Source organism: Epinephelus fuscoguttatus, linkage group LG12 (assembly GCF_011397635.1).
Source record: "Epinephelus fuscoguttatus linkage group LG12, E.fuscoguttatus.final_Chr_v1".
NCBI classification, from domain to species: domain Eukaryota; kingdom Metazoa; phylum Chordata; class Actinopteri; order Perciformes; family Serranidae; genus Epinephelus; species Epinephelus fuscoguttatus.
Window position 1 is genome coordinate 9,791,955 of NC_064763.1, and position 26,788 is coordinate 9,818,742.

A 26,788-nucleotide genomic window follows, 5' to 3' on the forward strand; every position below is an offset into this window, starting at 1 on the left:
TCAACAGTCTGTACTGTGCAAACTGCTCTTGTAAGTAGACAGCAGATGCAGATGGTAACTTTTATGAAAAAAAACTTATGTTCACATTTGCTGAGACTGTCACTACATTCACACAGCAGCAAAGCAGACAGATTATCTGTAAGAACAGAAAGTCGCTCCTCGTAGTGCTCCTAATGGCATTTGCTAGAATCCACAGTGACTCAAGTAAAACAACCAATCAGAGGTGAGGAGTCTCTGATGCAGCTGTCAAAAGTTACTGTACGTGTTTAATGTTTTGGGTTTGGATGTTTTTATCAGTCTTTAATGAAATGGCTGGAAAAATATTTTATTAGATGAAAAAAAAGGGCTGTTTTATCATATGATGTCTTTGACTAAGCTGACTTTATTTTAAAACCTCAGGGAAAAAGTCAAAAAGTCAGTCACTGCTCATGAACTGTGGTCAAACTGTCAAACTAGGCTGTTTGAAAGCTTGCTTTGGACAATGGACAAAACCTCAGGGAAAAAGTCAAAAAGTCAGTCACTGCTCATGAACTGTGGTCAAACTGTCAAACTAGGCTGTTTGAAAGCTTGCTTTGGACAATGGACAGTGCTTCATTTTGCCTCCACTGTTTTCAACACAGCCGCATTTTACAGCTTAACAGTACACTAAAATAGTTTCTGAAAACATTTGAGGTGAGAAGTAGGCAATGCAGTAACAGAATCTTGATTTTCATTTGATCAGTGCTGCCTAGTTTGACAGTTTGACCGCAGTTCACGAGCAATGATTGGCATGATTGACAGGTGCATTAGAGACTCCTCAGTTGTGATTGGTTGTCGTTCATGTACTTGCAGTGAATTCTTGCAAATGTCATTAGAAGCACTACAAGGAGGCAGAAGAACATGATTTTTTTTCAGATATACAAACTTAAGAAGAATAACTCTAATAAGAACAACTCTTGATGATGCTATGTTGTGTGTGTCTGGTCAGTGAATAGATTCTCACCTAATGAAATATCCATGGTGTGGCTTTGCTGCAGCTGGTTGACACAGAGCAGGCTGATGAGAAGGAATGTGATGGGTGACTGTATCGCCAGCATGGTCCCCAGTGACCCAGCCTGCCTTTAAGAGGGCCTTATTAAACCTGGAAAAACAAGACAGGTGAAACTTTATCATTTGGGGCATCACATACACCATGGTTGTAATATGTGAGCTGAGCTTCAGACATGCTGGAGGAATAAAAAAGATCAGTAAAAACTGTGCTCCAGCAACAGGAAGAAAAATCGTAGACTTACATTACACTAGTATTTGGCATAATTAAGTTCTATAATGACAAACATTTTTCAAATACAACTCCTCTCACAGAGTGAAATCACACAAAACCCTCTTCCACCATCTACCCTGCTGGCGAGCACTATATACAGCCATGATCCTGTGTGAAATTCCACTATAAAGAGGAGAGGAAGACAGATGGACTTCCCTCTGAAACCCATCCAGCATGCAGCCAAACTCTGTCTGTTTCAGTCTGATCCATCCACACGTACCGAGGGACTGCAGATCACTATGGCTTCACTGTTGCTTTTCCTACCATATTCCACACACAAGTGAGCTTCTACAGTACATCTTAAACATGATCTCTGTGCGCTTTGTGCAGAACTGTGTATGTGTACACTCTCTGTTCAAATGCTCCATCAAAATTTCATGTGCTCATACATAATCCAAGGCAAACACCATACAAACATGCTCACATTTACCTGCTGCACTTCCCAACCTAACCCCCCAAACAAATACCCCCCTACACACACACACACACACACACACACACACACACACACACACACACAACATAAAACACACCCTTGCTCTCAAGTGGGAATGGTGATGAGACACAGTGACAGCGCCAGGCGGGAGGAATAGGAAGTCAGTTGTACTGATCAGCCATCTGTGGTACAAACAGCTTTGCAACTCATCCTAGCTGTCTGATGAACGGCCAGATTCCTGGGATGTCTTGGCACCCTGCGGCCGCCGACTCTACGCGCCACTTTAATTGTTCGGAGAAATGCACACCAACAGCCAACTTGATAAATATGCCAAAAACTTGTGACTGAGATTCATCTACTAACTAGTGATATGTTGTTCATTTCTAAAAAATTAAAGCAACTACCATTTCTGTATGTGAAATGGAAGGAGTTACTGTACGTGTTTAATGTTTTGGGTTTGGATGTTTTTATCAGTCTTTAATGAAATGGCTGGAAAAATATTTTATTAGATGAAAAAAAAGGGCTGTTTTATCATATGATGTCTTTGACTAAGCTGACTTTATTTTAAAACCTCAGGGAAAAAGTCAAAAAGTCATTTATTGATAAAGATTAATGTGATAATTTCCAAATTTCACAATATGTTTTTATGTAAGAAACTAGAGACCATGTTGCAATGCAGTGAGCGACCCTTTAATTAAAGCTAATCTGGTCCATTCTCTGCTTCCTAACCCTCTACTTCCAGCCCTCTTGCTCAAACCACACCCATCTTGGAACTCAGCATTCATTTTCTATCACTACACAGTTTTGTGAATGCATCTTGCACGGTTGCGAAGCTATTGGGTTGATAAAATCTGTCCAAAAACAGACACACAAACACCTGGCAAAATACTGAAAACAGCTTCTGTAGTAGTTCCTGCTATGATTGGTGTCACCAGGACCACATTTCACCATGATGACACACACACACAGACTTACAAAGCCGTCACATTGTTGTCATGGCTGGTAAATATTCTGTTTCAATCCATATTTGTTGGCGTTAAGCTGTTCAAAAACATTTTCACTGCGGTGAAAAAACTGTTTGCTCTCCCGCTTGCCATACACAAAGGGAGCTACGCAGCTGTATTAACAAGGTGGCCTAGCAGCAATATAACAACATCGGAAATTACATTAATTCATTAAAGGAAGTTGATCTAATTTAAAAAAAGACTAACTCATTTAACTGCACAAATCGCCTTTGATTGAGGATTTTGTTAAAAAAAAATGTTAGTATGATGATATCATAAAATATCATGATGACATAAGGAGTTTGATTTAAAAACCTCAACAGAAGCTTCCTCCAAAAAAAAAGACACTCAGCAATAGAGTTTGTGTTATCATAAACCTCATAAACCTATCATAAACTAAATTTTAGTAAAAATATAACAACCTGAAATTTAATGATACAGTGATGATAATGATGATTAAACTCTTTAGCTCTGTTCTTCATTCTGAATAAGGTTTACAGTAATTTGTGGAATCTTGTATGTCACTACAGGTTTGGCATATTTATATGCATGACACAACAATAAAAACTTGATTGGTAAAATAACCTCTGAGATTTTACAGTGTTTGGCCAATATAGCAAAAATGCTGAGGTTTCAAAAGCTGTGAAGTATTACACAGTAATACAATATAGAATATGAATAACATTCATATTGAAATCTGCTCTTGCAAACATCTGCACAAAGATCTGCATATGGATGTATCATAACCTAATGAGCAAGAAAGATTGCATTTTGTAGAGTGCTGAATATTAAATGTGGGTGGTAATAATATCATTGCATTGTTTAGTTTTATCTAACATATCTTATGGGGAATACAGAAAGAAGAAAGGCAGAATGTGGGTGTGGAGGCGAGAAAAAACAAAACATAATAAATCCAAGATGTAATTTAAAAATCCGCCAGTGGGAGGAAAAAGATATGAGTGAAACAGAACAAGCATCGAGGTATGTGTAATATGCTGATAACTCTGTGGAAAATTGGTACCTTCACATCTAAACCTGATATGAAAAAAAATCTAGGAAAGGGATGGATCCAGTGAAAACAGCAAAAAACAAGTCAGGGGTGCACTATGTAAACATTAGCAGTGTATAGTCAACACACAGTATAACATTCTACACCCTGCTGTACACAGTAAGTTTAGCAAATAGAGCATTTCAGAATAACTTTGTATCTGCCTCAGTAGTATTAGTAAAATGAATATAACATGCATGCACCCTGTAATACTGTGTTACATACAGGAGGTGCTGTAGCTGGACAAACATGCAAACCTGCATGCACTCAACACACACAAACCTGCTCGTACTGAGAGAAATGACTATAAAATATCTGTTAGAGTCATCTGCCCTGAGCTAATGGGGAGAGTCTGCAGATCAAAGGAGACAGGAGTGCTGATTTCCCCTTCCTTCTTCTGTCTACTGGGGAATAATCACAGCTCACCATCTAACATATTGTCAATAAGACAGAACAGGAGCTCCCCCTATACCACAGCAGACAGATCACATACTGTAGCGAGCACCAGAGCGTGAACAGAATCAGTGTTCAGCATCCCCCTCCCCATGTTTTCTGCCTCCTAAATTCAATTCCCTGTACTCATAGAGACAGAAATGTGCAATTCAATATGTTATACCAGGTATCTCATGTCAAAAGGTGCACTGGGAGATACTTAAATTCAACAGACATATTTACTGCAAGGAAAAGCAGCCATATATCGATGCACCTGTAGCATCTGCAGGAATATAATACTAATGCACCTACTGAAAATCTAACATTGTATTAGCTTTTTTCATTCTTGGCCATGTTTAGGCCAAATGAATACATCTCTATGTACATTGTAGACTCAGATGTGATGGCTACAACGCTGCTGGGGTGCTGGGTGAAAGCAGGGAGCACAACCAGGAAGCATGATTCACCGACTTTTTCCGCTTAATAACTGGAGTCTAGGCAACAGAGGGGGGTATAGATGTAAGGTAGAAGAGGCTTGTGCTTTTGAAACATTCAGATATTTGATGTACGCACAACACACAAACTACCTGCATATATTACTGTCAATCACGTAAAGTCGTACATCACATACTTCAACATTATACAAGGCACACTCTCTCCTCGTGTAAGACTGAAGAGTTCTTATCAACACCTGGCAGTTATCGCTGACATATGGCTGTGTCTTTTGGGGAAATGGATGGGGAGACAAATACGGGCTTTCATCACTGCCACTGCAATGCATTACAGGAGCTATCAGAGCAAGACAAAGGATATTAAAAGTATGAGAGGCAATGTCTGGGGCCCTGTCGGGGCTCATAGTAACAAGTCATAGTCGGCTGAGTAGGCACTGTGGAGGAGAATAACTAGCCTGAGGAGTAACAGATGATCCCATAAGGGATAGTGACCTTTGGCCCCAGAGGATGAATGAGCCTGATATGCCAGCATCAAGACAACTAAACATGCTGCTAGCTGTACTGGCAAATAATGAAGAAAATAAAGTATGTTGGCAGGGCTCAACACCAACTTTTAAGAGCGGTTGCCAGGCTGGTAACCAGGCAACAGCTTATGGTTGCTGAAACTGAAAATATGGTCACCACTTTTAGTCACCTTATATGACGAGAAATTAAGATAGTAGGTATGCAATTATGCGTCAGCTCAACAATGAGAATGTGACATAAATGTTTAAAGGCTGTATTACAGTAACAAAACAAAATTGTGGTCTGTGATTAGGACATAAAATATGTCAGTATCCCCCCTTTTGAAGCTTTTATGTGTCTTAAAAATAGTGGTTGCTAACAAGAGACTATAGAACATCATCATACCAACCATGGCTTTACAGCCTTGTTGTGGTGGCGACATTAAGTCATGTGACTGTGGTGTTGTTCGTTTATAGCCTAACATTAGCTTTTTACTTCTAATGATTTCATTTACGCTTCAAAAATCATAAAAGTGTTGTTCATTGGTGGAGATTATCTTCCTGAACAAAACATGTTGGAATCATAAACATTTGTGTGCCACAGAGATATTTTTTTCTGCAATAATTCAAAATCAAATGGAAAAATCCCACAGGCTTTTTGACGAGGGGACCAGGGCGATGATAACTTCTGCTTCGGACTATAGGAAAACATGCAAGTAAATACACCTTTACACTTGCAGCATTGTCTGGTTCTGTTACTGGTTTGTTAGTTTTTAGCCACCTAAAAACAATCAGTATCAGTTTAGTGTACGCTATATTTGGAATGTTTTCACCGCTTTACCTTGCCTTCAGACAGTGACAGTAAACTAACTATTTCCTCAAAGCTACCAGACTCCACTGACCAACAGTCATTTAACTTCATAGAATACGCTGCTTCGATCATCTAGTGTGTAAGGTAAAGTGGTGAAGATATTCTAAATATAGCGTACATTTAAACCAATATTGATTTTTTTCTTTTTTTTTTTTTTTGGTGGGACTTTTTTTAAGTGGCTAAAATATGTTTTGCTCCTGCTCTCGCCACAACAGTACATTGTTTAGCTTCCGTGCCGGTAGATTTGGTTCATCATTGACGCTAACAAAGCAACACAGTATACAAAATATGCACAGCAGAAACATTAGATAGGCTCGACCAACGTGTTTAACTGTACATTTTTAAAACTTACAGTTATGGCTGAAAATGACAACATAAGTCAACGTGTTTGCTGATTCCACAAATCTCAATATCCAGTTGTCTAACTGGAGGTGATTGTTGTTGTTAGCGTAACTTCAGAGTAAGAGGAGAGGAGGAAATACTGATGACCACCCAATGACCACATAGCAAGGTACTTACTGCTGCAATCCATTGTTTCACCCCTCTTTGACAAACACCTCAGACCCACTTGGAGGCATTTACAGATTAAGGGATTGAAAAGGGAATAAATCCACTGTCTTCACTCCACTTGGCAAGAGATTTTTCAGTCAATGCTACTATTCACAACACAGTGCCGTTAAATGCTCACTCCCACTGTTTGCTTTGAAGAAAACGTCATACCTTCCTTTTATTTGGCCAGAGCAGTCAGTTAAGGGCAACGTTCTTTTAAATTGATAGTACAGCCAAATAAACTAAATCCACCAGATTAAGTGATCCTTTAAGATGAGTCTGGATTTGCTTGACTGTAATTTTAGCAATAGTTACTTGTACACAGCCATAGCTTAATCCCTTTAGGGTTTTCAAAACCACTGAAGGATTTTTAGAACCAGAAGCCAGAGAAATAAAATAAAAAACAGATGATGCAGAGAGAGAGAGAGAGCTTAAGACCTTGGTTTTGTAGAAATAAAATTGTAAAGTGTTTTACCTATTTTTTAAAACAAAAGTATAAAACATTCTTAGTATATGTAGCGCAGTATGCAAGTCGCTGTATTCCATTTCGCTTCATTCAGATGAATAATCGACAATATGTTATAGTGAAATTATGTTATCATTAAGCTTCTTTGTTTTTACCTTTACAACAAAACACAGTAGAACATTCTATGATCATTGAATGAAAAACAACTTGTCGTTTAACTTCTCTTCAGTCCAAGTAAATGTATGAAATGAGAAATGCTGAAAGATAAGGAGGTATACTCTGCTATTATTCCTTGTTTGGCAACATGCAATCATCAGAATACAAATAACACTCACTACAAATTTGCGTAAGCCACAAATAACTTTCAGCACCACAGCACGTGGACAGCATCTGCTCCTGTGTGAATCAATGGGCAGGCAAAGGATTCAATTCCCTCTGAAACCAGCTATGCCAAAACCATGTGCGCTCACAATAGTAAAATTATCACTGCAAAGATACTAACCAAGCCCCACTAATATGACTGAGTACAACTTTACAACTCACCCCTCCAGGTTATTCCTCCAGCATTATTTGTTCCATTTTCTCTGGTAAAGCCAAAATCTCTGGCAGTGTGTGTTTTTGAGGCATCCAACAATGAAAGCAGAGACAGGAATAAAAAGGAAGATACAATGCGGACCTGTAAAAAAAGGAGAGAAAAAATCAAAAGAAGGAGCCTATGCCGAAGGAAAAGCCTAAATAATCCATCTGTGATCCAGGAGACGCTATCAGATGGGGTGCATACAAATCACAAAGCTACCTCTGCAGCAACCTAGGTCCAATATCCTCAGGGTCCTAAGGCTGCACTCAGACAATTTACTCTTACAGATTAAGCCTGACATCTCACACACTCAAGGACAGCATAAACTGGTGAATTTCAACAATAAAATTAGCATTTTGATTCTATTTTCTCAGGCCATGAAAATAACAAGGGTTTTTTTCTCTCATTTTCCAATATTCAGTTCTTTTTCTGTCACTGGGGACACCATGGACTGCATTATTAATATGTGGCATGTTGAAGATTATTCTGAGCACTTTCATTAAGTGTACATGTAAACCAGAGTCTTCTAAACAGATTCTGAATGCATTTAAATATTTGTTGAGTGTTTGTCTTACATATAGCAACATTCTTTATTATAACACTTCTATTGCAAAATGAGCTGTTATAACCCATGGTTTGTCACAATTTGGGGTCAAGTGTACATATATATCCATTTGTATTTTTGATAGTTTTCAAAATGAAGCATTGCAGCTCAAGGTAGCTGCAGAAATGTGTAGAAAATCAGTGTGTGTTGTTGCAAAAGCATCCCACTGGGTCTACCTCACCTGCAGCAAAACCAGCCTGCCTCTGTCTCTTTCACCGTGTGAAATTCAAATTGTTTTTGCCCATTTATTTTTGCTACCTGCTTAATTCTATTCAGGTTTAAACAGCGGGGGTGCTGGAACTGTAGCATGCACAGGCCACATGGCAGGAAAACACCCAATTCATCATGGAGATAGCAAAGACACACACATTTACACCAAGAGAAATGTTAGATTTTTCAGTCCACTTGACTGTGGAACTCTGCCCTTTTCTTTCCTCTGTGTATTTTCCATGACCAGATCACTCACGTCCTACGAATAGTTGTTTACAGTAATTGATTATTTTTATATTATTGTATTGGAAACAATGTCCATAATGACTGATGAGTGCATCTTCTTCTGTGTAATGAAGTGTGTAACAAAAGGAGAATTGATCCGCAACATTGCTCAGCAGCTATTTATTCAACTCAGTCTACCATTCAGCAGTGTGATGAGCACGGTGGATTGCACAAATCAGGCAAATACACACAAGCTTTAATGTTGTCTTACGTGCAAGACACGTTTAGTTTCATTGCTGTTAATAAAAGCAATAAAAAGCCTGTCTATTAATTCCTGTGTAGAAAAACCAGTCTATGTTCGGGCATCTTCTGAATCAAATGTTTATTCCTAACCGACTCTGAAACAGGGCACCTGCACAGTACACTGTAGATTGATACATTAATCAGTGAGGTTAGAGCCTTTCTACATACAAAAAAGTAAGATTTAGCTGCTCGGCTTTTAAGTATTCTTACCTATAATTCTTCTGGAGAAAAAAAAAGGATTGGTAAATGTAGCCTATATAGTCTGATGATGCAATAGAGGGGCATAAGGGCATGTGACCCAAAACAATTTTCTTTTCAACTGCACTCTTATCTCCAGCGCTCTTATCGAGATCCTTCGTCTAACTCAGTAGTGCAGTTTTGAATTAACCTCAAGTCAATATCATGGTCATCGATCATGCTGACAGGTGCAGACTTGTGAGTGTGGCGTCGGAAAGATAATCATCTCAAGAGGAAATGCGGTCGTCTCTAGCAAGAGCGTTGCTCAACTGGTCAGAATGACCAAGTCATTTGCTGTTTGAACCTGAGGTGAGATGCACAAAGACAGACAGAATGTGACAGCTAATCATAAAAACTGATGTTTTGTTTTTGGAGGATGTAGGATATGATGAGTTACCTCCTTTTCTTTGGCTTTCCCTTTCACCCCCTCTGATGCTGTCTCTTCAATGTTTAAATGATGAAACATTATAGGCAACAGTAACATCATCTTTTATTCTGTCATTCAATTTATTTCTGCTCTATGTCTGCTTTGAAGGAGCAGTGTGTAAGATTTAGGGTGATAGTGACATCTAGTGGTGAGGATTGCAGATTTCAACAGGCTGAAACTTCTCCCGATTAGAAAGCCTTCAGTGTTCTTTGTTCAGGAGGCTGCTAATGGGAGCCAAATTATCCCAAGAGGTCTCTTCCTCTCCAAAACAATCAAACCAGGTGATTATAACCGGTAAAAACACATTACATATCAGTGACCAACGCAAAAACACAAATGGCCCATCTAGAGCCAGTGTTTGTTTGTCTGTTCTGGGCCACTGTTGAAGCATGGCGGTGTAACATGGTGACCTCCGTGGTCAAGAACCCACTCCCTCTGTAAATATAAACAACTCAATGTAGGGTAACAAAAACATAAATACTCTATACACTATACTATACTCTATATACACTAAATAAAACATTATATCATATTCCATTCCTGCTAATATATCACCCTAAATACTACACCCTAGACCTTTAATGCATTGCCATGGTTGATGCAATAACTTGTCCCAGAATAAAATGAATGATAGCTGTATATTTACAGTACAGGCCAAAAGTTTGGACACACCTGCAGGATGCTGTGGTAGCCATGCTGGTTCAGTGTGCCTTCAGTTTTGAATAAATCCCCAACAGTGTCACCAGCAAACCACCCCCACACCATCACACCTCCTCCTCCATGCTTCACAGTGGGAACCAGGCATGTGGAATCCATCCGTTCACCTTTTCTGCGTCTCACAAAGACACGGCGGTTGGAACCAAAGATCTCAAATTTGGACTCATCAGACCAAAGCACAGATTTCCACTGGTCTAATGTCCATTCCTTGTGTTTCTTGGCCCAAACAAATCTCTTCTGCTTGTTGCCTCTCCTTAGCAGTGGTTTCCTAGCAGCTATTTGACCACGAAGGCCTGATTCGCACAGTCTCCTCTTAACAGTTGTTCTAGAGATGGGTCTGCTGCTAGAACTCTGTGTGGCATTCATCTGGTCTCTGATCTGAGCTGCTGTTAACTTGCGATTTCTGAGGCTGGTGACTCGGATGAACTTATCCTCAGAAGCAGAGGTGACTCTTGGTCTTCCTTTCCTGGGTCGGTCCTCATGTGTGCCAGTTTCGTTGTAGCGCTTGATGGTTTTTGTGACTCCACTTGGGGACACATTTAAAGTTTTTGCAATTTTCCAGACTGACTGACCTTCATTTCTTAAAGTAATGATGGCCACTCGTTTTTCTTTAGTTAGCTGATTGGTTCTTGCCATAATATGAATTTTAACAGTTGTCCAATAGGGCTGTCGGCTGTGTATTAACCTGACTTCTGCACAACACAACTGATGGTCCCAACCCCATTGATAAAGCAAGAAATTCCACTAATTAACCCTGATAAGGCACACCTGTGAAGTGGAAACCATTTCAGGTGACTACCTCTTGAAGCTCATGGAGAGAATGCCAAGAGTGTGCAAAGCAGTAATCAGAGCAAAGGGTGGCTATTTTGAAGAAACTAGAATATAAAACATGTTTTCAGTTATTTCACCTTTTTTTTGTTAAGTACATAACTCCACATGTGTTCATTCATAGTTTTGATGCCTTCAGTGAGAATCTACAATGTAAATAGTCATGAAAATAAAGAAAATGCATTGAATGAGAAGGTGTGTCCAAACTTTTGGCCTGTACTGTACATCAAACTCTGGATGAAGACACGCCTTTTCTTATCAATATTTTTTTCCCATTTGCAATATATCATTTATTCATAATAAATGAAGGGAAAGTTCATTACTAATGCTAGTGAGTTTTCTCAGAAAACACAGGACAAGTAAAACATAAGGTTATTGTTATATCAATTATCCTACAATTGTTAACTGAAGAACATTTTACAATAGGTCAGTTTGAGTTGGCAAACTTTGCCGATTTTAGACCAGCTTTGTATTATAAATATCTGGGTAGTATGTGTGAATTAAAGCTGAACTCATCAATATAAACCAAGATTCTATTAATGTTTTGCCTATTTTTCGCCTAATTTTCGCCTAAAATGTCCTCAGAATGATATTTTCATAAACCCTTTGGCTGTAATATGAGAATTTGTGAGCAGGAAATGGGCAGCATACTGTTTCCTGTATTGTTAATACAGAGGTTGAAAAAACTGAGACCAAACCACAGATTTTTATAATAACTAAAAACTTGACTCCAAAATTGCACCTATCATTCCAATGGAGTTGCTCGCCTGGTGCATACGTCAAAAAGTTCTCTAGCTTCCGGGGTTATTTCCATGGTATGCAGCCCACTAAATATTAGCAGTACTGTTTCTCTTGCTAGCCCTGCCCGCGAGTTCCCACTCAGCTCGCTTTTCTCGGCTTGAGGAAAATTGTACAAATATAAAACCACAATGGCTCAAACATTCAGAATAGAAATATTCATAATCGACCTTGTTTGTAGTTTGAAGTGTCCCGTCAACAGTTTTACAGATGTGTCTTTTACAAAGGTGGCCGCACCTGGGCAAATGCTTTTAGGGCCGCAGGGGATTTTTTCCCCACTGCAGTACCGCAAGTGGCCACTGTGAAAAATTGGCTGCAAGGCTGAGCAGGGTTCCTATGGACCTCGGTTCAAACTGTATCTCCTATGTCTCGCCTAAAATATTTTCATAAACATACTTTAGCTTAGTATTTAACAAGATCATTTGTCACCAGCTGGCTGCCATATTTTTTCCTGGACAAGCTCACAAAATGCTCATTTTTTTTGTCCTCTGGTCATACAGCACAGATTTCAAAAGTATTTGCATCTTTCTACTGCATAGACAGCCGAGTTTTGTGAAAAGACCATCTTTACAGCAGTAAAATACTTATTTAACAATGTATTATATATTGAAAGAAACCTCTTTGGACTCATTCATCTACCAAATGAATTCCCATTTTTCTTCTAATACGTAAAACCTTCTATGAACATAAAGCTTGATATATAAAAGGCAATGAAATAGATTTATGTAGAGATCATTTCCTATTTCCACGTATGTATTAAGTGTACCTGTATTACTTCCATATTTATACAGACATAATGTTTTCAAAGGCAAATGCAGAAAATGTAGTTAATTGTATTGATTGTTCCTAGCTCATTCATATGTCTTGAAATGTTTTAGTGTTAACCACGGTATTTCAACTCTCACGATCAAGTTACTTAAGGATAGTCACACTGTAGCAGTGAGATGATAAACCTGTACTAACCTCTGCATAAGCCTTTCCAGTGGGAATTTTCCTGAAGTGTCTTTTGTCTGTCATAAAAAGAAAAAAAGAGATTTGGATATAGGTGTTTGTTTGTTTTTTTTTTAAATATACTTTATTAATCCCCGAGGGGAAATTCAGTTTTTCACTCTGTTGTCAATTACACACAGGTCCGAACACACACATGCACAAACTGGACCTATACATGCACTAAGTGGAGAGATGTCAGAGTGGGCTGCCCATGACAGGCACTCTGAGTGGTTGGGGGGTTCAGTGCCTTGCTCAGGGGCACCTCGGCAGTGCCCAGGAGGTGAACTGGCACCTCTCCAGCTACCAGTCCACGCTCCATATTTTTGGTCCGGACGGGGACTTGAAAGAAAGAAAGAAAGAAAGAAAGAAAGAAAGAAAGAAAGAAAGAAGGAAAGAAAGAAAGAAACCTGTTGACCCTTGGTCATAGTCTATGTTTGCCTTGTTTCATTAGCGGTGCTGGTCTCAATATTTGTTTCTTTAGCTGTATGGTGAACCTGTCACATAGACTAATGGCTAGCCCTGAGGTTGACTGAGGTTCATATATAATCTATTCACCTTATAGCCTCATCAATTTATCATTACACTTTGAATATACTGTACATTGATGAGAAAATAAATGCCTACAATAAGATTGCCTTTTCTCTCTCTCTCTCTCTCTCTCTCTCTCTCTCTCTCTCACTCACACTCACTCACACACACACACACACACACACACACACTTCAACTGTGATTTGCTCATATCAAAAATGGTTATATTACCATACATTTATATGGTAATATGAGTCCCTTTTCCTTTCTCCTTTTTGGATGGGCTGACTGACACTTCAGCATCCACACAGTCAGGGAGCCAAACAAAGCTATTTTTGTGGATGGACCATTATACAAGAGCTGCATGGGGAATCTGTGAGAATACAATCCAGGTGTCATTGCCCCTTGGTAATCTCTCTCGTCTTCAGGAATTCATTTTCTCAGCAGCTTCACTTGAAAATGACATTCTGACACCATTTACATGGAAATCACTTTGCCTCTTCATCTGTAATAGTGGCCTGTGTGCAGACAGGGTCTCTCAGAGGGCTAGACTATTAATGGACATAAACAGTGAAGAGGACGAAGGAAAAGAGAAAGAAAAGAAAGACAGGAAGAAAGGGAGGGAAGAAGCAAAGAAGAAAAGAGAGAAAAAAGAAAGAAAGATAATGATGAAGAGGGTGAATACTTAATCACAGTGTTTTCAGGGTTAAAGTCAAGGTCAGAGTTCTGGGTATTAAGAGATGAAGAAGAGATGGAGACACTGAGGGAAAGTATAATGTGGGAAATTCCCATTTCTCCCCTTTAACATGTGTATCTTCTCTCTCCCTCTCTCACTCACTCACTCTCTACGTCTCTCATACACAAGAGAGAGATGTAAAGATTTTCCCTGAAAGACGAGAAATCCACCATGAAAGTTCACAGCTGAGAAAGTGCTGAGAGGAATGTGAAAGTGGCTTCTATATGAAGACCATACATCACATATGAGACCCCTTGTAGAATTTTACTTGTGGTAAAATAGATACATGCGTGCTGCCGTTGTGCCTTTCTCTGTTTTAAACTATGTAAAGAAGGGAGGTAAAGGTGGAGAATTAAGGTTATTTGATTGCAGTAACTGCTTCCACCTTAAAGAAAACTGCTGCATTTTTTAAACACTTCAACACATGATCCATGTCCTTTTTAAAAAATAATACATCAAACATAGCATTACATTCATCCAGTCAGCAACCTTGGCACAGTGCATTGTATTGCAGGCATGCAATATTTAGATTTTATTTAAAGAACAACAAGTGTGGCGTTAAATAAATCCTTTGCGCCACATAAACAAATTAATTACAGTGATTGTGAGTGAATCTTTTCATTCAGCATACCGAAAATCTTCTTGGCTTTGCAAATAATTTAAGGGGGCAAATCAGTATTTCAGTTTGTCACAACAGTGTTCATTATGCCAGACTGTAATTAGTTTCATATACCTCCCTTGTGACACACCCAAGATTGAAGACAAATGCTGGACTTGAAAACTTGCATCTTGGGATCTACAGAAAATGTTTCAAGATACAAGCAAATTAAAAATATATTCATGAGCCACATTCAGTAAGCTAATATGGAGTCAGAGAAATGCTGACATGCCAACACACCTCCACAACAGCCAGGGTGTGGTGGAGATTTCGGTCCTGACACTGGCAGCAGAGGAGCAGGATAGGCCATTTTCTCAGCAGAACTTTGACTAGGCATTGCAGGGAAAAAAAACAGGTGTTACTAATAATTATGATGGCTTTATTGTATCCCAGTGTTCCAGTAAGCCATGGCAGTGTGACAGTGAGCCAGCATACACAATACCCTGAAAATAAAAAAGCTAAGTGGAATTGAGTCATCATTAATTTAACCATTTGCACCTGTGCTTTTCCTGCGGCGACATGTCAAAATGGCCTCCTAGAAAAACACTTCTAGCCTCCCCTTCATTCACAATTAAGTTTTCAGTGTTACAACAAAACTAGACTCTTAAGTATTTTGAGGTAACTTCAAGTCTGAGGTCACTGTGACATTTTCAAGTCTTGTGTGAGGACAGAGCAAGTGTGAAGTCCTTTGAGGCAAGTCTAAAGTCTTCATAAGCAAACTGCAAGCCTTTCAAGTGTCTACATGTTGTTGGCCGTTAAAATGACACTGCTTTTGAACATTTTCAAACCTGTTTATACATAATTGAGACCTTTTAATTAGCTTTAACGAAATACGTTTGAAAAGATAAGAAAAATAAGTTTTGCTAGAGAAAGAAACGTCGCCGGTTTGAGTAGATAGGTTGAATTAGCTTAGAATTCAGTTAGCTTAGCTTAGTTTGAAGTGATTCATTCAACGTTTATAGCCATTTCTACAACATTTAAAAGCTGTACTCAAGCTGTAACGTTATTGTGTTTGGAAATATGAACAAATACCCATAGCTTTCACAACAGTAACCTTACAGTGTATAGCCTCAATAGGAAAATGTTTAAATATTGTATGCTTACTTTGACTGTCGTTCTGCCATAGTGGGGTGAATTCTGCGCAAAATTTGCGACGTTTACGTCTCCTCATTCCTTGAAGTATCTACTTCAGAAAGTTCTTATGATTTAGCATAACGTTACTAATGCTTGAGGACAGCAGCTGGGTTTCATCTATGGCACGTTGAGGGCGATATCATAAAGTGAGTCATGATCAGGGTCACATTCAAGCCTATTTGCAGGTTTTTGTGGTCTGTAACGTGATCGCTACCTGTATTTCCAATTTCTTCGAGCACCAGTGAAGGCAGCACAGTCAGGCATGCCATGCGTAGTTGCAGAGTTGATAGGTGGAAAAACACTACGTCATTACGTACAGCGGGACGTCTCCGAGAAGATAAACAAAAAGGAAGGAAGCCTTCGGCCATAGAATCGCGGCAAAATCGGTTCAAAAATTTAGCTTACAAGCTACAGTTAGCAACTACATGTGCCCCTTTATTGCTTAGATAATTACCATTAGGCGTTCGCAATCATGGACGAGGGGATAATATTTCGTATGAGCGCTTTTTCCGAGCAAGGGGGGAGGAAATACATGGAGGATGTTGTCGAGATAAGAATCGAGTACGAGCCGACGCAGTCGCCGTCGCCAGCCGAAGATTATCCAAAGTCGCAGGGATATGGAGGACAGGGGAAAGCCGAGAGTGGACCTACAAAACAGACTGAAAATGAGACACACGACCATAGCGGTGCTGCCGAATCTGGCCCAGCTTCTGCTATGTGGGTAGAGAGTCTGGCGAATGAGGACAGTAGCAACAACAGCGCACCGGCATCAGAGGAAAAAGTCGCAGAGCATGCAGTCGACACTCGGAAGTCTGTGGCGTTTTTCGCTGTTTTCGATGGCCACGGGGGCCGAGAAGCGGCACATTTCGCAAGAGAGAATCTGTGGGATTTGTTGAAAAGGCAGCGGGGGTTTTGGTCCAAGGATCACAGTGAAGTGTGTGCTGCTCTCAAGAAAGGCTTCATCGCCTGTCATCATGCAATGTGGAAAGAACTACGTAAGTCATCAAACTTGTATTTTCCCCTTATGTATACAGCTGTCCTTTGCTTATAAGTCGTACTGTCACATTCTCAGCAACGTTAAATCGCCAAGTGTGTCACATGAGACAGTATCCTACTCAGCTGGTATTCCCAGTGATCTGCAGACTGGCCCAGCCCCATTACAGAAACACAAGGAGCTGTAATCTGACCACAACACAGCTCTCAGAGTTGATAACGTCTACACTAAAGCTTTGATGAATGGTTTTATCACAGCATTAGATAAGTGGGTTAAGGGTTAAAAGGGAAAAATGGTACTCTAAAACCCTTCAGAAAACCCAAATAACCTAATTTAGTTGTGCAGTCTGAGTCTGTGCTTTACAAGACCATATTTCTGTCAATTTGGGCTTGTGTCCAGTTTCAGTCTGTTTATAATGGTTGTGGTGCTTGTGCTTCTGTTCACCCTGTGCATCACACACTTTCCTTTAGGCAGTGCATTACTATCTATGTAATATAGTTATTATTCAGTTTTTAACATCTGATATTGAAAGCGTGCGTAGGCCTATGTTGTTTACCCATCTCTTAATTTAATAAAGACACAATGTATAGTCAGAGAGGGTCAGAGAGGATTTGTAGAGGGTGGCGCTGAATCAGGAATTGGGTCTATAAAGGCTTTGAGAAGCAGGACTTATTGTGAAGTCTTCTTAGGGACTGTTTGTTACGTATGAGGGGGAGAAGGTGGTGCAAAAAGGAGGAGGCATGTTGAATAATTTTTAAGCACTGGGGAGGGACTTTTGTTATTTATTTTGCCTGAGGGTATGGCCATACACATTTAAATGGTTGTGTTTATTTTACCACCAGTTTTAAAGACTTAAAGACACACTTACCAAACCCGCAGGTTTTAAGGCATGTTTTCTGTATAAAGTGCCAAAATTACACCATTTATCATAGCCAAAACCTTAAAAACAGAAATTATCAAAGGATTTTAAAATTTCCATCGGTCCTTGGACACATCATGTGTGATGAATGCTTCCCTCAGATAAAAATCATAACCAAAGCTGAGCTTAAAATAGTGATATTTTATCAAAGTCCCTTTATTTGAAATTTGGCCAAAGGGTTAGGGGTTATGCACAGACAAACCAGCATGCACAACAAGAGTGAAAAACTGAGGCTGTCTTCAACTTCAGGATTTTGTTTTAACGTTTAATGTCAAGTTGTCAGTTTTAAAAATGTAATTACTAATTTATGGTGGGGGAAGGGTCATGCATTTTCCACCAGTCACTCAGGGAAAAATATTTGTAGCTTCAGGGCGGGTAATAAATGGAGTTACAATCCAGTCACCCCCCTCCTCTGATAAGTAAAGAACAGTGACAAAGTGACAACATTAAAACGCAGACCTGAGACATGAAACTCAGATCACATAAATTTACTATGAAGAAAAGAGAGAAGCAAACCATGATGTTCATAATAAACCTATGATATGAATGATTAAATATTAAGGTGAAAATGGACTAAACCACAAAGCTAAGAGAACCCTTGGCAGCACGTTGTAGATCACCAGTAAACACCAATCCTGACTCAAGTATAGAGGAACTGTGTGCAGTAATAAGGGACTGTTGGGGTGTAATTTGGGAGAAAATGGTGTGTTTCAGTCTGGTTAATAATACTGGATTAAAGGTCCAGTGTGTAAGATTTAGGGGGATTTAGTGGCATCTAGCAGTGAGGATTGCCGATTGCAATCAGCTGAAACTTTGCCTGGTTAGAATTCTTTCAGTGTCCATTGTTCAGCAGGTTTTTTAGCAGGAGCTGATTTATCCACAGAGGTCTCTTCTAGGGTTGGGCGATAATACGGTAATAAGGTATCCCGCGGTATCTAAAAATAGCAACGGTCAGTTTCATTACCGTCATTAAAAAAATCTGCTGCCCATATAGGCCTACATTGGCCTGATATAATATTAAATATAATTTATTTAATGTCTAAATAATGATTGTTTGTCCAGCACTTATGTATGTGTGGTTGAGTTTTCAATTTAATACTATTACAATTTAAAACTAATAATAGACTATAATGTTTCTCATAACTGTTGTCGCGAGATGACATTTGATAAAGTTTTTGGATGTGACGTCATCACGTGACAGCTCAGACGTGAGAAAGAGAAGAAGCAAGCCGCGTATCAAGCGAGTTGGTCCCCAAAAACCCACAACTTCACAACTTCTGCAAGCAGCAGCAGCAGCAGGTCCAGTTTCCATCAGAGTGGAGGAGGGAGAAGCGCAACCCGAACCACCGAAAAACAGATGACCGTGGGCAGTCTCCTTCAAAGAAAAGCTGATGCGGCGGCAGGTCCGGTCGGCACCATACAGGAGCGAGCAGGAGCAGAGATAACTGCCTGTTGTCGTGAGCCTGTTATTCAGGGAGACGAAGACCTCCTTCTCAGGTGGAAATGTGATGGAGCCAGGCATTTTCCTCTGATGTCGAGGGCTGCCTCAAAGTACCTGTGCATTTGTGCCACGAGCTCTCCATCAGAGCGCATATTCAGCACCGTGGCCAAAGTTGTCAATCCACTACGTGCCCTGCTCCAGCTGGAAAAAGTAAACATGCTGGTTTGTCTGGCGAAAAATCTTGAATAGTTTTGAAGCATATGATGCTGCTATAGTTATCATTATACTTTGTTTTTATGTCATTTTCAATGAGGAGTAGCCTGTTCTGATGGACCAAAATAAACCCACGAACAGTATTTCCCGTTGCTTCTCAGGATAGGATTATATATGCCCATTTTCAGTCATGTCTTATTATTTATTGTTCTGTTTTTCTTATTTGATAAGCCCTAGTACTGGATGCTGTAGAGCTGTGCTTTTAATGTATTTGATTTATGTTGATAGGTTCTAAACATAAACCATCGGACAGTAGCCGGTGCGGTCGGATATGCTGTATAGCACACATTATCGTTACCGCCGTTGTTATTTATTGATACTTTTTTTTTTTTTTAAGTGGACTGTAGCCCACAGACAGTGTTGTTATTTCATTCTGTTTGGTTGACTGCTGCATTTGCACTTTTTTAATATTTATTAATAAAAAACGCAGAATAAAGCAATTTCACATTACAGATCAGTGTTTCTGCAACACACTAATAGCCCTATTTAGAGCAAGTGTTTGGTTTGTCTGTTCAGGGCTACTGTAGAAACATGGCGTTGCAACATGGCAATCTCAGTAGAAGAGGACCCACTCCTTATGTAGATCTAAATGGCTTATTCTATGGTAACAAAAACACCATGATTCTTATTTTAAGCTAATTATACATTGAGAAAACATACTTATTATATTGCATTTTGCCAGCATATTCCCCCAAATTCCACACACTGGACCTCTAAGTCGGAGCTGAAGCTAAGTCTAAAAATTTGCCTAAATGTGGCTACTCTGCTACTGGCTAATCCTACTGTATGTTTCTATGGTAACATGGGTCTAAACTATTTAATCCCGCTTTATGGAAAATGAATTTCTCACAAATAAGCCAGATTTACTCAAGTAAGCCTGTCTGATGTGGTCATCATGCTTTATAAAACAACCCTCTGATCCATGGCGAGCAGGGTTCATCTTGATCAGTAGTGTTGTTTGACAGTGATAGTTTGCAGTTTGTTGGTTTTTTATCTTTTCCTGCTCTTTGTGTAACTAGTTCTTAATAACTGATATTTTTGATAACATTTTGGCATTATGCCCTTACTGATACAGCATCAGTGTTTCCCTTACAAACTCTGACCATATTTGCAGGGGAAAACAAAGGGACTGGAGCACACTGATTGATTTGCAGCCTATAATTGTGCAAACAACTAACATTCCAACACCACTGTGTGTTCATCACAAAGACTGCATTTGATCAGTGAGTAACATTCATTTGTATTTATCTTTTTTCCCTCACAGCGGAGTGGCCAAAGACTATTACAGGCCTTCCCAGTACATCAGGCACCACAGCCAGCGTGATTGTGATCCGTGGAGTTCACATGTACGTTGCCCATGTGGGGGATTCAGCTGTAGTGGTCGGAGTGCAAGAAAATGACTCTGATATCAGGCTCCAGGCACTCGAAATAACACAGGACCATAAACCAGAACTTCCTAAAGAAAAAGAAAGGATTGAACGACTGGGTGGCAGGTGAGTAGGTGAACAGGACCTCACGAAGCATTTTCAAGATAGAATTGTACTATAAGGTCAGGGGCTCTGTCAAACAGCCATATAACATCACATGAAGGGGAAGGTATTTTCTTGCACTTGTTCCTTTCAACATTGCTGTATTTCCTGTCAATCTTAAACAGTTCTCTTTGTACTGAATTGTGTTGTGTTGTTCTTGTAACTGTAGTGTAATGAAGAAATCTGGGGTGAACCGTGTTGTGTGGAAGAGGCCCCGGCTGACCCACAATGGCCCTGTGAGGAGGAGTACAGTCATTGATCAGATCCCCTTCCTGGCTGTGGCCCGATCACTCGGTAAAGATGACACCCTGTTTGTTAGGTTTAGTGTCCATAAAGTTAAACTGTGTATTTGCAATGAATCGTTTTTGTTGTTATTGCTCCACAAGTGATCATGTTTTCTTATCCATCAAAAGGTGATCTGTGGAGCTACGATTTCTACAGCGGGGAGTTTGTGGTTTCGCCAGAGCCTGATACCACCGTAATGACCCTTGACCCCAGACGGCATCGCTACATCATCCTCGGCAGTGATGGACTATGGAATATGATGCCACCCAAGAATGCAGTCAACATGTGTTATAGCCATGACAAAATGGTGGTACGTCATTGTACAACAAATGGCATCCAAACACAAATGTCGCACACAAATTTCCAATGTCAGAATGAAATCAAAACAGTTTGATCTTGATTGTCTGGTGTAAGGTCGTTATAAAACTCACTCAGAGCTGTCTTAAGTCAGTCTTTTTCTCATTTTGACGCTTCAACAAAATCAAACATGTTAAATATTGTAAGTACATTTTTAGTCATGGCTCATGCAAATCTTAAAGTTCAATGCTATGAGCACTGTCAACAACCAGTGGCTGCGCTCCCTCTAGCACCAAACAGGTAGACAGTAAATATAAAGGTGACATCAGCGAGGCTCAAGTATGCAAATAAGTCTCAGTTCCCTCATACAGTGAAAAAGGAGGAGAAACTAGTAGAGCTGTTTCGTAAACAAGAGTTGTCGTTTAATTCAGTGTGTATCTTATCCACCAACCACCACTTATTTTAATGAGAAATCATAACTGTTGAAACGATTCACCTCTCATTCCCACGCTCTTCTCTCACTAAAATAGCCCAAATAACCAATGGAGGCTGGTTGCGAGTTGAGACAAAAACATCCAAAATGTAAAGTTTGCCGAATTGCCTGTCAACAGACAGAGACTGTCAACATATGAGCCTTTGCTCTTGTGTTTCTGGAGTTATGTGTTGCGGACACATAAGGAATCGTTAATTTGTCATATTTGTTTAGCGTAATATTTTGCACCAGGAGCAGGATGGGAAATAATCAAAAGGAATCTACCTGTAGTCTTGCAAATAGCGGCCCTTATCTTTAGATGTGAGAGGGTGTGAGATTTTAGTCTTTTCAAAGTGGGGATAATACACTGCATCAGCTTTTTTGAAAAGTGTCCACAATTAATCATGTCTTTTTTTTTTAAATTATAATTCTGACAGGATGAAAGTAGTAGTCATAGTAGTATTTATCTTCACACTTTTCTTTCTCCTTCTACCACTTCTTTTTGTTTTAAGGGACCAAAGGGAATGTCTTGCGCCCGCCGACTAGGATGCACAGCCCTACTGTTCTGGAAAGAACGTATGCTTCGAGCAGACAACACAACAGTTATTGTCCTGGCGCTACAGGAGCGCGGAGGCCCACCTATCCCTATGCATCGAGATGAGATTGTTGTCGACATGTCTACAGGAATTGACCATGTTCCATTCCCAGGGACTACTTATAACACATGTGAGGTCCCAAAGGTCAGTGCCATAGCTTTGCTGCATCCTCCTTTTGTAATGTTTCATTAGGATGAACCATAAAAATCATACAGCAAAATGACATATATTTTCCAAATGCAGAGATGGTAACTGCGGGGAAAGGACCTCAGGGCCACTCTGACAATGGAAAAATATACTGAATATCTTTATGTGTTTACATGTTGTTTGATATTCACTGTATTGTCCTTTTATATATTCCAGTCCATGTTTTATTGTCATTTTGTTTAATACTCTCACCAGTTAAATTGTGAACACTTGTAGACACCACTGGCTCTTGACCGAAGGTCATACCAGCAGTTTCTATCAGTGGACCACTGGTTTCAACAAATCACTCTTTGTTTTCGGGGTCAACAGGAGGAGCATGAGGATGACATGTTTTTTGAAGAAGATGAGATATTTGGAGAAGAACATGAGGGATGGCCATGCCTGGAGTGGTAGTGAGGTGACTGCTCAGTTATAAAAATGTATCAAAGCGTCAGCAACATGACCAGCCAACGACTTATATTACCTATTAGCTGAATAGTCGGGTTTGTCTTGTTGAACCTGGTGGCAAACGTTCAGCTATTTGGACATAAAAATGCCAAACTTCCTGCACATCTGGTTGGTCCTCTCTGCCTGGGAGCACTGATTACAGTAGTACTGATATTGCACTGCTTTAGGAGAGCTGTAGATCATTCTTTAGATGTGTTGCTCAGTACTAACCCAAGCCATTTGTGAAAGTGAGATAACCGATTTAAAATCATTTAATATTTTTGTTAGTAAAAGATGATAACCATCACCAGTGCTACCTTACCCTTCTTCCCACTATAGCCAGTAGAGGGAGACAGTGTAGTCCCTGACCTATTAAAGGATATTGAAGACATTTTAAAAGACAATTCACAGTGCCAACAGTCATCAAGGTATACTAGATACCCTTAGTTTCCTCTGCTCAGTCTTAAAGGGATAGTGCACCCAAAAATGAAAATTCACCCGTTATCTACTCACCCATATGCCGATAGAGGCTCAGGTGAAGTTTTAGAGTCCTCACAACACTTGCGGAGATCCAAGGGGAGAGGGGGTAGCAACACAACTCCACCTAATGGAGGCTTATGGCGCCCCAGATTCAAACGTCCAAAAACACATAATTGAAACAACAAAATATCTCCATACTGCTCATCCGTAGTGATCCAAGTGAATCCACAACATAAAAGTTGTCTGTAAAAACGTCATTTGAACTCTGTTTTTAGCCTTATTTTAGCCGGCAGCTCTAACTGCCTCTCTGTGCACTGTGTTCATGTGTGCGCGCTTGCTCGCGAGACCAGCAAAAGCACGTGAACACACATGTCTTACGGTCTCGCAAGTGCACACGTGAGCGCGTTTGAATCTAGGGCACCGTAAGCCTCCATTAGGTGGAGTTGTGTTGCTACCCCCTCTCCCCTTGGATCTCCGCGTGTGAGTGTTGTGAGGACTCTAAAACTTCACCTGAGCCTCCATCGGCATGTGGGTGAGTAGATAATGGCTGAATTTTTATTTTTGGCAGCATTATCCCTTTAACGTGCTCCAGGTGAGAAAACCGTTTTATAAATTGCTGTAGGAAAAATGATTGAACAAATGGCACAAACATTATTTTTATTATTCCTATTAATTCTGTCCCCTCATTTAATTTTGGTAAAAGACAGTATCTGAAGACTACATATGTACTTTCCATGACTCTTCTTTGGAAGGAGAAGATGTTTATTTGATTTTATTCTTTTGCCTCAATGGTACTTTTGAACAGACCATTTTTTAAAGAGCTTAGAGATGAAGACCTCTGAGAATGCTTCTACCTCAAAGTTCTCTACTTACACAATGTAGTGTGACCTTTATCCACTTTATGAACTTCCTGTTAGCTCTACAGTAACATTATCTTTACCAAAGATCCACCATCTTTGTCTTTACTTCTGACCTCCGTGATCACAGTGCTTTTCATCCTTAGTTTAGTTAACAATACTTCACTTTTCACCGTTAGCTGTGTGTGAGCTTAGCCAGTCAGCTAGCCTAGCTGGCTACTAAAATGAAAAAAGCACTGTCAAAAAGAGCCATAGCAGCTGACATTAGTTAAGTTCTAAAAATCAAGCTAATGTTAGTGCTATATTGGGTGACTAACATTAGCTATCATTTATCTTCTTAGACACTGAGGTGATTATCAAAAGGGTCAAAAATACTTTATACAAAAAGGAACAGCTAATGCTATTAACAATATGTGAGATACAAAGCCAACTGTGAAATCTGTTGTCTGTTTACTTCCTGTCAACTCTGCAGTAATGTTACTACCTTAGCCCCCAACCTCAGTGAACCCTAACCCAAGTTAGTTCATGTTACTTCACTTTTCACAGTTAGCTTTGTACATATTGTAAATAGTATTTACCATTGATTGATTGTTTTAAAAATCACCTTGGTATCTTAAATAACTGTTAGCAACATTAGCTAATGGCTTAGTTTAGTAACAACATTAGCCTGATGTTCAGAGCTTAGCTAACTCTAGATTGCTATGGCTCTGTCTCTTTTACACTTAGTGCTTTGAAGAGCTACCAAAAGTATTAAAATGCCTGACGTACCCTGTCTTATGAAAGCGAGCAGTAAAACTCCATAGAGCTGATCACCTTAATACAATTGATGGTGTTTTTCTTCATTTTAGTAGCTAGCTAGGCTAGCTAGTTGTCTAACCAAGCTATTAAAATGATCAAAAACACTATGTGGAACAAGAACAGTAAATACTGTGAACAATATGGACAAAGGTGACTGTGAAAAATGACGTAACTAACATAAAGGATGAAAAGCCACTTTGATCACTAAGGTTGGAGGCGAAGGCTAACGTTACAGTTAACAGGAAGTAAACAGGCGTGAAGTTCATAAAACAATTATACGTCACACTACACTGTGCAAGCAGAGAAATACCAAGCTCCAGCATTCTTCATAGTGAAACTCATATGTCTACAGCCTACATTTTCTACATCATGCACCACACCTAAAACTCAACATAGAACCATTTGAACACATCTTAATCTGATATTGTTTCAAACTGTTGTTTATTTTCATGATTTTAGTCTTTGTCCATTTGTAACAGCTTTCATCTCTATGTCTCATTTTTAAAAAAGTTGTGTGTGACAGAATTTGAATGAATGTAGATTTTACAAATAAAGGTATATTGCTGATATCAGTAATTTGATTGAATAAATTGGATCATGAAATGTTACATTTTAATATTGATTGAGTTTTTATTCATTTTATTTCAGTGGAGTGATGCAGTGAATGCTTCCCCATTCAAAGAAAGTTCCATGGCTCTGGAGCAGGCATTTGGGCTGTATGAAGCAGCCTCCTGTGCCGCAGCACAGCTCTTACCGGATGTTGACTCTGTGAGGGCCACACTGCCCCCCTCAGACGGTTCAGTGAATGATTTTGAAAAGCAAGACTCAACAACCCAAATGGACCGCGCCACTCCTGCTCCTCCATTAAAAAGGTCTCGCCGTTCCCCACATACCCCCCCTGAACTTAGATGTCCTCCCCGTCGGCTCGGCTGGTCCTCCAACAAAAGTTTCCCCCAGAAGACGACTCATAGCAACGTACAAAGTGAATCCCGTCAAACTCGCGCCCAAAAGAGAAGCTCTTCTGAGGAAAGCAGTATCCTACCACAGCACCACAATGCTGCCTTGTGCGTGTGTTGAATCTTGTCTCACAGAAACAGTGTTTTCACCCTGAGGCCAGAAGGATAATCTGCATCGTGTCAACCTTGCTCATGTATCAGGTGTGCCACAGGCCTATTCCTAGA

At 39.8% G+C, this 26,788-nt stretch overlaps 2 protein-coding genes across 2 annotated transcripts in view; one reads left to right on the forward strand and one right to left on the reverse strand.

Annotated features, from left to right (window-relative positions):
* The window catches only part of LOC125897747 (roundabout homolog 1-like), a 133,527-nt gene extending 117,255 nt beyond the window's left edge, over positions 1-16,272 (reverse strand). The window contains exons 1-6 of the mRNA XM_049591084.1: positions 16,004-16,272; positions 15,140-15,228; positions 14,975-15,037; positions 12,951-12,997; positions 7,605-7,737; positions 983-1,120 (exon numbers count right to left, since the gene is read on the reverse strand). Of these exons, the coding sequence (XP_049447041.1) occupies positions 983-1,076 (94 nt within the window). The 5' untranslated portion in view covers positions 1,077-1,120; positions 7,605-7,737; positions 12,951-12,997; ... (1 more) ...; positions 15,140-15,228; positions 16,004-16,272. The remainder of the gene's footprint in view (positions 1-982; positions 1,121-7,604; positions 7,738-12,950; positions 12,998-14,974; positions 15,038-15,139; positions 15,229-16,003) is intronic.
* Positions 16,273-16,363: 91 nt separating this feature from the next.
* On the forward strand, positions 16,364-26,395 carry LOC125897751 (protein phosphatase 1D-like). The gene is made up of 7 exons (XM_049591092.1): positions 16,364-17,028; positions 20,925-21,153; positions 21,359-21,483; positions 21,603-21,784; positions 22,756-22,983; positions 23,356-23,443; positions 26,256-26,395. Exons 1-6 carry the CDS (start codon positions 16,506-16,508, stop codon positions 23,437-23,439), a joined length of 1,371 nt encoding a protein of 456 aa, XP_049447049.1. The 5' UTR covers positions 16,364-16,505; the 3' UTR covers positions 23,440-23,443; positions 26,256-26,395.
* The last annotated feature ends 393 nt before the right edge of the window (positions 26,396-26,788 follow it).